The 13527-nt window shown below is 38.5% G+C and overlaps 1 protein-coding gene across 1 annotated transcript in view; it reads left to right on the top strand.

Moving 5' to 3' along the window:
• Positions 1–12096, top strand: part of SERPINI1 (serpin family I member 1) — a 46795-nt gene extending 34699 nt beyond the window's left edge. Inside the window, exons 6-9 of the mRNA XM_082055657.1 lie at positions 2806–2903; positions 8621–8707; positions 9962–10051; positions 11798–12096. Coding sequence (XP_081911783.1) covers positions 2806–2903; positions 8621–8707; positions 9962–10051; positions 11798–11874 — 352 coding nt within the window. The 3' untranslated portion in view covers positions 11875–12096. The remainder of the gene's footprint in view (positions 1–2805; positions 2904–8620; positions 8708–9961; positions 10052–11797) is intronic.
• Positions 12097–13527: the final 1431 nt, after the last annotated feature.

Raw genomic sequence — 13527 nt, forward strand, 5'->3', positions numbered from 1 at the left:
ATGTTCAGCATTTGCCTTGCCAGAGGTTTGCATTTTCTTTTTTTCAGGTGCATATTCTTCTGGGTCTTTGTGGTTTTCTGTGAGGGTGGTTGTGGGGGGTGTGTGTGTGTGTATATATATATATATATATATTTCCCAAAAACATCTCCCAAACCTCTTCCATGATTACTATGCAGAGCATCTTTTGTCGTGCTTCCTTTCTGGGTCACAATTCATCGCTGAGCAGATAAGAATGTTTTCTGTCTAGTGGTCCAGAGACTTAAACCCACATGATTTCCATTTATATCTTAGAGTGATTCTCTGCAGTTGGGAAAAATGCTTTTTGCAGTTTTGTATTTTTTTAATTTGTCGCCTCAAATTTTGCTTTTCCTTCAGACTTTTCTTACCTAGTGCCCCATCATAATCTTTACTAGTTTGACATTGCCATTTAATAGTTCAATTATCTTGAAAGCTGGATACATTTAATACTAAATGTGGTGAAGTAGAAGCCAAAAAAGGGGAAAATACACCATTCTGAATTTTTTTATAAGAAGCATTTGAACATTAAATTGCCTTTTCTGCATGCTTGTAAGGTAGGTACAGTAGCATGTGTTTTTCAAAACGTTATGGTGTAGTTTTAATATCGAGGGAAATATTTCTGAATTTATTGAATATGCACAGACAGAACCTTTGTACTGTTTAACTCTAGTTAACTCTGGCATCAGGGGTCAAGTCTTAATTCATCTTTATTAGGGTTTTTACTCAAGTCTCAAGACTAGATCTGGGCTTATGTTACAAGTGTGTAGTGAAGGTAGTCTCTAGTTTTGGAGCCTGTAAACCAGTGGGAGATTTGAATCAATGAGCAACTTGCAGATTTGTGTCTCAGCTTAAAGCTAAAATTGTGCAGAAGGTTTTGTGAGCTCCTTGCCTGTAGGTTTTGACCAGTGTGAGTGTCCACAGCTTTCCAAGAGGAAGGTGAGTGAGGATTCCTCTTGAAGAACCTTAAGAGGACAGTTCCTTTCCTACATTTCCTACATAGGCTGTTTTCAGGTCATCTTGTCGATGAAACTACATCTCATTCATTAAGATAATGGCTTTTTTAGTATTAGTATTAGTATTATTATTACTGCCATACTGACTGGTGCAGAACATGCCAGAACACCATAACCTTCCTCTGGTACATAAGTCTTTGCTGGTCTCTTCTTATTCTTTTGAGAACAGCCAGAACAATAAAATTGGAAGAATGAGTTCTTGTGTTTTTATTCCAGGCATATCCTGGAATTCAGCTGGACTTGTGGTACCACCAGTGATTTATCGATCCTGCATCATCTCCAGATCTTATTTTAACTTGCATAAAATTCTTCTCTGGGTAATGACTAATATCTGTTCCATCAGAGATTTTTGGCTTCTAATGGCATTTCTACATTCATTATGAATGTAGATTGTGTAATGGACTTTTCACATTCTGTGTAAATGTTGTGAGGAAGATCCACTTGGCTCTTAACCAGTTACCTTTTGATACCCAGATTATTCTTTTCCAAGCTGCCAAGGCTTGTATGTGCCAAAGTATCACACATCTCAGCTCTTCATTCAGTTCCCTACTGGGAGTTCTGGCCCATACTTTCTTTTGAAAAGAACATGTTCCTCTGTGTAGCTGAGGAGGTTTTGTCCTGAAAGAAAATCCTTACAAGAAATTGCACAGAAACATGTTGTATTTGATTTTAGCACAGGCAAGATCTTTCAATAAGGACTGCAGAGTTGTTTCTGACTGAATAGTTTGCTGGAGAAACCAGAACAACATCTTGTAGCTTATATATTTAGTATTGTACAGTTATAACCAGTCACCGTCAGCATCATTTAAATCACTGATAATTTGGTCATTCTGCAGAGAACCCATAACTCACGCATAACAAACAATTATAATTAATCTCTTGTGTTTATCTGTAGACTTCTGGTATTTTCTGGTTGGGGCTGCCATTCCTGTTATTATTCAAACATATTTTTCTATTTCTCCAGCTGTCCAGTCTGTTTCTCTCCATACATAAAGTCTTTTTTACTTTGTCACCAGGCATAACTTGTAAAATGTTTGGAAAGAAGTCTTTGTAAATGGAACAAGCTTTTGTCCAAAATCGTGCCCTCAGGATTAATCTCAATTTGTCATTCCAGCACAGTAACGCAGCCTTGAACGTGGCTTTGCAATCTATCCCTGAAATCCTGCCGGGTTATACTCACATGTGCATTTGCGCTAACAACTATTTGTTTTCCCTGTTCTTTACTCATAAGCAAACCCAATTAAAGTTTTGCCACTGGAGTAATTAGAAGCTGAGTCAGAATTGCTTTATATTCGTGTTCATAATTGCTGGGCTTTGCTTCTGCTGTCTAAATAAAAATAGAATATCTTCCTTACTTTCCTACTCCTTTGTCAACAACTGCCTATGAAGTTAGTGCTGTTCTTGGCCTTATTTGATATTCTATTCTAGTATGTGTTCAATTAAATTCAGTTTTTACAGTAAACCTTTTTTTATGAAAAGTAAGCATTTACATTAGCCGCTGCGTAATTTTTCACTGAGGTTTTATGGTCAGGGACTGTAACGTACCATTAGCATCTCTTTGATTGCTTCTGCGTTAGAGAAAAAAATCCAGCTGTGAGAATAATTTGTTTGTAAGCACTTTTGTAGAAGGTGTCGCTATATTATACTACTAGTACCAAATCTACTTTACATTACTTACCTCGGTGTTTCATTTGTCATTACCCAGACATTTTGACCTTCTATTAATGCTAAGTACTGCTTACATCTGAGATTTTTGTAATTTTCTGTTCCCCAGGTTCACAGTAGAACAGGAAATTGATCTCAAAGATGTCTGGAGAGGTCTCGGAATTACGGAGCTTTTCAGCAGCAGCGCCGACCTCACTGCCATGTCTGGTAAGAGCTTCTCATGTTGTCTCTTGAGCTATATTGGGGAAGCACTAAAATCACCTAAAGATAACTGATAAGCTCCTCAAAGTGGTTTTATGGAGAGAAGAAAGAAAAAACACACCAATACCTGCTTGCAATTTTTTGACCCATTGGGATTCTGTGTAATGTGGCAGTGTGGTCATTGTAGGAGCACTTGGGGCAGGGGAGAAATCTATCGGGGGGGTGTGTGCGCCATGGGGGATTTTTGACCTGGGAAAGCATTTCAGAACTGAATCTCACTAGAAACATGGAGAAAATGTAACACTATGCAAGAGGCAAATCCACTTTAGAGCAATATATGGCTTCAGTGCCTCAATGGCAAATGAGATGCGCCCGACGGGGGGGTCGTTGGCATCTTTTATCTCCAGAGGCTGTTTGTTCACAGCGCTAAGAGCATTAAGCTGTTGTACAATTAGTCATCTCCCCAGATACCTACTGGATAGAAGAGCGCAGGGAAGAAAGAGTTCCGAGATAAAAGCAATTTAGTCACATATGCTGCTTGCCTATTTCAATATGTTGTCAACACTTTGTTTTCAGAAGTTGAGATACCCAACACATTTAGAAATTCAGGTGGAAATGAGATAGTCATGGGTTTAATACCTTCTAAAAGGTATTGTGAAGCAGCACAAAAGGTAGTTGAGTCATCATGTAGCATGGAGGGGGTTGGTCTCTGTTCCCAAGTAACAAGTGATAGGACAAGAGGAAATGGCCTCAGGTTGCACCAGAGGAGGTTTAAGTTGGATGTTAGGAAAAAATTCTTTATGGAAAGGGTTGTCAGGCATTGGAACAGGCTGCCCAGGGCAGTGGTGGAGTCACCGTCCCTGGAGGCGTTTAAAAGGCATTTAGATAAGGTTCTTAGGGACATGGTTTAGTGCTAGAGTTAGTTATGGTTGGACTCGGTGATCCTGAGGGTCTCTTCCGACTGAAACGATTCTATGGTTCCGTTCTGTGATTCTGTCTTTGCCTGAGAAGTTCTGTTGCATTTTTGTGTGACAAAAGTAGCCGCACAAGCAGTGTGTCTGTCTAGAGCTGAGTTTTGGCAAACCCGGTTGCTGTCTATCTAAAGCACGTGTCAGTGTGAGATTGCTGTCGTTGTTCTTGTAATTTATGGTTATTTACTGCTCCCTGGGTGCATTTCTGCTCTGTGGGTTACTGCCTAATCAGCCAGACAGATCCTTTGCTGGTGGGAAATAACTGTTGTTAATTGTCTCTAGAAGCAATCGCACCTGTGTGGCTTGTTTGAAACAGTGACAATGAAGGTGAACTTCTCCTAAAATTCACAGCAGAAATGTTTGCAATTTCCATCTCCTTTTCACTGTTGCTAAGTTGGAAATGTTGCTTATAATGTGTCACGTAGCTTAATCCATTGTTTTGTTGCTTTCACTTTTCCAGTGAAATTGTGGGTAAAGCCGAAGTTAACTAGTGGGCAAAGAATTTGAATAAATGACAAAGCCTTCTTTAAAAAAATACAACTTTTCTAAAGAAAAATGCTCTCAGTTTCTCTGCTGCCCCAAAATAAGCTTTCCAATTATTTCTGTTCCATATATATATATATATAAATAAAAATATTTGCTTGATGAAAAGTACTAAGGAGAATGGAAGATACACAGCGGAGATTGAACCACAAAGACAGTGTTTGGCTCTTATTTAATTGCATGGAAAACTCACCTATATATCTGGGACTAATTCTGTAGTTGAGAGGGTAGCAGGAAGATTGGAATGTGCTCGCGTTTTAATCCATGTGACTAATGACTTGTTTAAAGTTTTAGATATTTGGCAATTGTACTGTACAAAATCAAAAATACCGTGTTTTGCATGACTGAATTAACTCCTCTGCCATTTAAAGATTAATTTAAGTAATGTAGAGCAGAGCACAGAGAGAATTAATGAGTTTTACTGTAACATTATTTTTTCACTTAAAAGGGCACGTGCCACCAGGTGATGAAAAGGCCATTGATAAGTTAAGAATAGGAAAATGTATTTGAAATAACATCTTTAATGCAAACCCTGCTGTTGCTGCTAGGGAGATGAAATTTTAAGTAATTAAAATACAGAATATGTTTCCTATTTCTAATTTTCACAGTGTAAAATAGAGGGGGAAGGAGGAAACAAAAGCGTGAAGAAAAATGTTGAAAGCTTGCTTTTGCAAATACCTGAATAGTATGTCAGGTAACAGAGAAACTGAAGCCCAAAGTTTACACGTCAGCCCTCTGGGAAATTTGGCACTTTTAATTTAGGAAGATACAAATCATCAGAGAAATTGCAGGAGATTTCTGAGAAATTCTGTTCCTCTTAAAAATACTCTCCTCCTCCTCCTCCTCCCCTGTTGCTCTTGCTTTTGGATGATTGTCAAGGAAAGCCTTCTGCAATTTCAGCAGTAGCCCTAAGCCTGTAATCAGATCCAGGCACAGATTGCTGAGTTCAGTGGAATTCTAGGTGGGTTTAGTGGATATAAATCAAATTGCAGGATTACAGACTTATTTTTTAATATTTAGAATTTCTGCTTTTTGCACCCAATCTCAAAAATGGAAAGTAGACAAGTCAGCTTCACCTCCTGGGATGGCTGGATTGTGTGCAACCAAAGAGAAAGTATTAATCCAGATGCACTTTTTCAATGGTATGCCCTTGCAGAAATTAAATTCGTTGTCCATTAAGGCAGGTAATTAGGAGGGCATTACTATTTGGCTGTCAAGTTGTGTGTATTCTGACTCTCAGCAAAAGACTTTGACAGGTTTGACTTGCATCTCTGATTCCATCAGGTGTTCAGAATAATCTTGAAACAACTTCTGGTATTTGAGATTTTTATCATTTACACAGCACATCAACTTGTTACTTGAGTATTTTAACACACCACTTAGGACTTATTCTTGAACTGATTTCAATACTAAAATTCCCCTTCCCTTTCAAATGATTATAATATTTCTTACTGTTGTATAATACCTTAAATGGCAACTGCTTTTATCCTCAAGGTGACCTGCATTTCAGTAAGCAGAGAAGTAATCTTAATGACTTACTTTTACAATATAAAGTAGTTAAAAGAGCACCAGTCCTGTAAATCATTCTTCAAAGTCTTGACTGAGGTACGTATAATTTTTCTGGGACAACCTAAGCTAGAAAAGCTAATAAACCTACATGCTTTTTTAAAATAAGATTTGCGGAGCAACCAGTTGGCAGCTCTGAGTAGGAGTTTGCAAGCATATGGAGTGTAATGACAAACGAAATGTGATGCTAACGGAGTCATGAACATTAGAAGTAAGTCTCAAATTACTCCCACACATTAATGGGTATCTCGGCCAGCATCCTGCAGAAAGCTTCAGCTTTGATACTAAACCTCTACGGGAGTTTTCTGAGATGCTAACAATGAAATGGTGTTGGTTCTTACAAAAATCCAGATTCAAATAAGCCACTAGAGAAAAATGACCTGATAATGGATATGCAGGTAAGCCCCATCTTAGCCACAGTGAAAGCTGTAAAGGCAACATGTGTAATAATGGCAAGATGTGTATGATAGTGATGTACTGCAGTCAGTGGTTTGACAATCGCAAAAGAGAGCAAAGATAAGAATGCCTGAACACTAGTATGCATCCATAGGAAAATAGATGTATTAACTTAGGGAGAGATGAATAAGAGAGGTATGATAATGGAATATAAAGAGAAGAGTCTAGAGGAAGTAAATTGGGATGCAGAATTGCTCTTTTCAATATCCAAGGACAAGGATACCCAATGAAGTGAAAAGCAACAAATTGAAAACAAATAGAAAGCACTTGTCTTATGGAAGACTTAACCACAGGGATCTTTGCTGGGTGTTCTTGGAGGTCGTGAGATTGGTAGGATTAAAAAAAAAGATGGCTTCAGAGCAATCAAAACTATCTATACTACATTGAATAAAGGTGTTATGTGGATTAGAGGGTTTGTTTAAGGTACAAGTGAGAGAATATTTCTCTTATGCTGTAGTTTTCATCTGTAAGGCTTCTTGTATCTTGTTCTGAAGCAACAACTGGAGGAATATGCCAGACTAATTGGACTTACTGGTCTTATCTGCAGTGGCACTTCTCATATTCCTGTCAACTTAACAAAATATTGCCTTTTTTTTTAATGTTCAGATCCTGAATACATTTACAAGTAGGCCTACTATTATACCTGATGGTAAATACACATGCTGTTTGAATTAGGGTCTATAAAGTCATCAGATGGAGACCAGTCTTCTAAGGTGCTAAGTGTTCTGACCAGAAATACATCTCTGAGTGCCATAAGCACCACCACACTGTGCCAAATAAAGCATTCAGGATGAAAATAGAGAGTATTGAAGTTAATGTTGCAGGTCACAGATTAGGCTTAAGGCTGTAATAAAAAACTAAAATAATATTTTCCTTTAAGTGATTGAAATATGTGATTAGGCTATGTGGGCATTTCTTTGCTATTAAACATAAAAAGGGGGATTGGACTAGATGATCTTTCGAGGTCCCTTCCAATCCCTAACATTCTGTGATTCTGTGTAATTTACTTGGTTTTAAGGTAAGGGGCTCCAAACCAGCATTTTTCTATAAAGACTGCAAAATTCTTGTTTTCTTTGGTAGAGCTCAAACGCTGTAAATCTAGAATATGTTTTACTCCACGGAATCCCAAAGGGGGAACGATTTGGGGCTGTTGTTGGTGAGATTCCAGTTCAGCAGCTGAACTAGGAGGTTTAGGCCAGTTCTGAGTGTACGTAGCAGGAATGATCTGCTGGGGAGAGACATTGCGTTAGTATTAGAACTAGCGGCTGTCGTGACAGCCCAAATAAACAGGTAACAATGAGATGAACAGCCCCAGCCTTTCCCTCCTTAGTCAGCCTTCAGCTAGAGTTTTGGTGTTGGACTTTCATTGAAGGCTCAGAAATGCAAAATGCTACAGCTGTCTCACTTGGAGTGCTTAGATGAGATTTTTATGGCTGTCAAGAAAGCTTTTATTCCCTGCTTAACTGCCAGTTGTGCTCATTACTGTGGATTTTATGCAAGTACAATAAATGTGTATCTGATCTTTATTATGTCTTACTGATGAAACTTACAGATTATGTATTACTTCCTGCAAGGTGCTGAGTATTCCAATAGGTCTGATTATTTAGCCGCTGAAGAAAAGTAATGAAACATCCACTGGCTTAAGCAGGAGTAGGACTGGACTGAAATTAAAATACTGACAAGGAAGGATGGCAAACAAACAAGAAAAAAAAACTAGTTTCCTGGTGGTTTTGCAATGAACATTTATCTCCAGCTTATTGTAAATATAATGACAAGAAGAAAGAAAATACCTGATTTTCCCAGAGGAAGTCTATATTGCACATAATACAGAAATAGAATATTTGCCATATAATGTCATAATTGTCTTTTCTTGATAGTTGCATTTAAAAATCTTATTCAAGGATTGTGCTTTACTCTGGTGTACTGGTGCTCTAGGCAGTACCACGCTATTTCAATATCCATTGTGTAAGAGAGCACTACAAGTTTAATTGGGGTAAATGGTGCTATTAAAGGTACTGGCAGAAGGTGTTTTAATGCAAGTCCTGTGCACAGAGCTCCCATCCTTCCCTGCTTGGTACAGAAGGTAGATAATAGTGTTGGGGGCTTTGACAGTGTTTGCTTTGGTGTTTTTAAATACTTCAATCTTACTGTTGAGCCACTTGAAATATGTTTCCTTTTTCTTTCCAGATAACAAAGAACTTTACCTTGCAAAGGCATTTCACAAGGCATTTCTAGAAGTTAATGAGGAAGGATCAGAAGCTGCTGCTGCCTCAGGTATCTGACTGAAAAGCAGAACCCAATCAAATGTCTGGTTAATTCTGTGTTAATTAATTTTTTAAAACTGACTTGCTGTGCAGCTAGAAAGCTAAATAGCAGGTAGTCTGAAGATGTAGTGTAGCAGGTATACCGCTTCTCAGAAGAGAATTTTGGAGATTGAAAGCGTTAGTATTTGGTTAACATGGTGTATTTCACAAAGAATTTTGAGCATCCTGTGGAAAACCTGTTTTGCTTCTGATTGTCAGGAGGGTGCAGGCTGCAATTTGTGTTTTTGTTATGGAACCTGAGCATTTGTGATTTTTTTTTTTATCTGCTAATTGAGATAGATGGTCAAAGGCATTTGATCCAGAGTATTTAGAAGGAACAGAGCGTTGTAACAATTGCATCTTAATAAGCTTGTAGACAGAGGTGAAAGATGGGAAGTGCTAATGGAAACATGCAGCTGGCCCCTATTAATGCTTAGGGACCAGGTGGTTGGTTTACCAGGTTATCACATGCTTTTCCTGAAAATAAAGTGCATTAGTTGCCAATATGTATCATGAAGTGATTTCTAATTGCCTCTGCTTGTACCAGCCTTTGAGGAAAGGAAGAATGACTTCCCTGGTCACAAATATTAGTAACTGGGTTGAATTGTTACTTTAAATGGACAGAGATTACTGACATGCATGAATCGTTATTAACAGTGCAGTGAAAGTGTAAAAGTAAATGAAACACTGGGAAATAATAATGTCCTGGAGAAATCTACACATCTTCAACTAAAAATAACAAAGGGTCAAATTCTGCCCGATTCCCAGTTAATTTTACTTTCCAGCCTCTGCATTATTTAAAGACTCAAGCTAAAAGCTGCAAGATCAGCACATTTAGTTGTCGCATATCCCATAGTTATTAAGGGTTATCTTTTGCTATCAACTGCGGGCTCGGAGCTGTTTAAAACAGGTCAGCAGTGCTGTCTGACATAACGCATTTTCTTTTTACGAGTGAGTGGGAGTCATAACTCCTCTTCAAGTTCTGGGTCTTAGAATTTGTAAGCCACTCACTCAACCTGGGAAATTGTGCCACTCCCCCTTGTTAATCATGCTTAAAGCATAAATAGGTGTGCAATTACTCTGTAGGTCTCTTTCATTTCTTGGTGACACTTAGTTCTGAGGGGCACTTGAGTGTCTGCTCATGAGCTTCCCAAGAGGCTTCTCATGAAGAGCAGGAGAATGTGCAATGATATTTAACAAGTTGCCTGTGTTCTTTTTCCCCTAGGAATGATTGCCATTAGCAGAATGGCAGTGCTGTATCCCCAGGTTATAGTTGATCATCCCTTTTTCTTTTTGGTCCGAAACAGAAAAACAGGTGAGAATATTGCAGACTCTTCCACATTTTTCACAGTACATCATCAAGTATACAAAAGAAAATCGCACATTTTGAGTGATGAACTGGCCTTGTATTATGAATTTTCTTTAATTTGTCTTGAAATATCTAATATCAAAAGACTGACCTTTTCTTTGTCCCCTTAATGTTACTCCAAGTAAGACACCAAAATCTGACATAATCCTGGAAAATATGCACAATTATGTGATTAAAAACCCCAGGGAAGAAAAATTCACTGTGTTCTTCAGAGAACACAGTGTTACTGCCCTGAATATCCATAATGATTGTATTCTGTAAGAGCTTGGCTGTACTAAGACCAGTGAGATATGTTCCCCGTACCAAATGATTTGCATAATGGACAGATATTACGGCTATGAGTAATTCCGTTGTGCTCTTGAAGTGTTCTGTGGCAGACAAGGGATGAGAACAGCACTCACTAGCAAAATGGGCAATGATTAAGCAATTCCTTAGTTTCATATTTGTAATTTGTCTTAATGATGTGGATGTGACCGGGTGGCAAAACATTACGATGCACACAGACTAATGTGGGTCTGTGTATTGAGGTATCTTGCATGTTCTAGAAGCAAACTCTGGTAGGTTCAGTTTGATGGGGGTTTTTTGTGTATTTGAGACCCCCATTGTATATATCAATATTTATTAAATTGCAGTAATGCTCACAGTCTGGCCAGGTAGGACCCTACCTACTTGTGTGCAAGGCACAATACCAACTCCTGGGGTTTCTTTTTGACCAAAACTAAGTTGAGTATCCTTGCTCTTGTAGACAATTAGGCAGGAGCGTATCTGTCCATTTCCATACTCAATATACAAGAATCCCCCCCAAAATAAAAGTTTAAGTCAAAACATAGTAGAGCTTTGGCAGTCTTGGGACTGTTCTTAACGTTGCATAGGCCTTGGTTTGGCATGTAGAAAGAGGAGTTGCTAACAACTCTAGTTAAAGTCCAAAAGCTCATTACTAATCTAGAAATCTAAGGGTAGAAATATTTTGAAAAGAAATCTGTGATGGGTACCCTTATTCTCAAAAGTACCCTAAGCGCTCCTGATTGGTTGCTGCGTACGTACCAAATGGGAGAGGTGTCGATGGTGCTGAAATAGCGTAGGGGAGCAGTATTCATGGAGAGAATTCTTGCTCGTGGGGTGCATCCTCTGATATGGAGTAGATCTGTGAACTCAAGGTATCTATTAATAATCATTAACTGATTGGTGTGGCTGCTTCTGAGACTCATGTTTAATTCTCTGAGGAACGTTGTCCGGCAGCTCAGACATGTCAGAAGTGATCAGGAAGGTGACTCTGAGGTGTCGATGGTCCAGTTAAGATTGGCTGTCGCCTTTGGAGCCCCCCAGCTTAGGAACCAGTCCTGTGTCATGACCACTGTGGCCTTCACGGGCCTGCATCAGAACCACTGAGGTGAAAGTGAACTTTTGTGTAGATTTCTGGTGTGTTTTTGATTGAACCTTCAAAATAAGCAGAATGGCACTGAAATGCAGAGGATTTCACTGTACTCTGTGCTGTATCCATTCTGAATACAGAGAGATTCTTTTCTCTAGGGCTGTTGATCCCCTGCCTTTCATGGCTACCAGGTGCTCTGAGACATACATTCCTGTAAAAATTGTGCACCACATGCTCTAGAACTTCTTATTGGTATTTTTCATCTTATAACCTCAACTTTTCCTTTCTGTTCTGACTTTTCCTTCCTGCTTTTCCGCCAGGGACTGTGTTGTTCATGGGAAGGGTCATGCACCCTGAAGCGATGAATTCAAGTGGCCATGACTTTGAAGAGCTTTAACTGCCACCAGCTACCAAAAAGAGGAGATAAGCACATAAAGTTTGAAGTTAATATATTTAAGGTTTACTGTGTTTTCCCTCAAGATATTGTTTATATTGCTTTCAGATCTAACTGTGTGCAAGTCAGTTTCTGGAGGAAAGCTTTACAGTATTAAAATAATGGTTCCATTTCTGTCATTGTGATTGCAGTGTCCTTAAAATAAAATTGTGTACACGTCAACAACTGTTTCTTGTTCCTAGTGAATTGTAAAGCAAAAAACCTTGCAAATCCATTATTGGTCATTTTTTTTTCTTACAGTCCAAAGACTGACTTGATCAATGAGACAGGAGCGGAATGTGTGCAGCTCTGAATAATGCACATGGCAAACCTTGATGATAATTTATAGATTTGAAGAGCTACATCTGGAAAATGTGATCTCTTCCTGTTCCTGTAAACGTAGTAAACAGACTGTGATACTGTTTCATCAAAGTTAATGGAACAAATTAAGCCTCGTGGATTTTATTCTATCAGACGACTGTGGCAGACTTTGTGTGAACTCTCCCACATGTGGTTCTAAGATGTTGCTTTTATGGATGCTCCTGCATGCGACTCTGCACTTCACCTTCCGTAACTGTTGATGCCAATAAAATTTGATCGCATGAATATTTGAGAATGGTCAGTGTAGAATAGCTATGTATGTGACTGCAGTAAAATAGTTCAATAGTAATGTCATTTGTGTGGACATATTTTTCTACCCCTAAGTAGTCGTTCTACTTTAACCCTGCCTTTGCAGTACCTCACTTCAGTGATCTAGAATGACCTTTCTCAAAGGGAAGCAAACAAAAAACCTTAATTTTAAGTGTCTAGAAGTGTTTGATTCATAAATAAATGTCTAAAGGAACAACATAATCATTTTGTTCACTACCTTCTTATTGAGAATAAACTGACAGGAGGATGACACACATCAGGAGTAAATATTAGCAGGTGAACTTGTTGCTGTTTCCATTTGCAAGAGGATGAGAAGTACCACTCATCACCAGGGAGGCATAGAATTAATTCTTCCCTCATTGTGCGAAATACGAAAAGAAGTTACTAAAAAGGTAAGAAAGAATAGGAGAAAAGAAGGGAGGAGCTCCCTTGAAACAGATCATAAATACAAACTTTTAGATAATAAGTGGATTTCTTAGTCAATAGGAGTTTTGTCTTTTGAATTCTATGGGAACAAATGCATATTGGCTGAACTTGAGTATTAGTTTAAGGCTTCTCTGACATACATTCACTTCAACAGGGCATAGATACCGCTTACAAAGTTGCTCATACAAGGAGACCTTCCAAAATCTGACGCATTGTTCACTTTTTTACTACTGTTGGTGCAAATCATGCAGGTCAAGCTGTGAAGTGATGGAGTTACATAGAGTTACCCAAGGGCTGGTTCTTCACATTTAAATTGTTCTACAAACATCACTTAACATCTGTAAAAGTGACCCATGTGCTCTTGTGGTTTTAACCATATGGGAGCCAGAGTTTTAAGCTATTACATGTTTTCAGGCTAATTTTTGAGGTGTTCGCTCTGAGCTGGAAAGATGTAAGAAAGCAGATGACAACCCTCAATCATGTTTATTTTCAGTCCATCACAAGTTCTTCTTGACCAATTTTGTGTTCTCTTTGTGTTAG

This window comes from Streptopelia decaocto, assembly GCF_964273445.1.
Source record: "Streptopelia decaocto genome assembly, chromosome: 6".
Lineage (NCBI taxonomy): Eukaryota > Metazoa > Chordata > Aves > Columbiformes > Columbidae > Streptopelia > Streptopelia decaocto.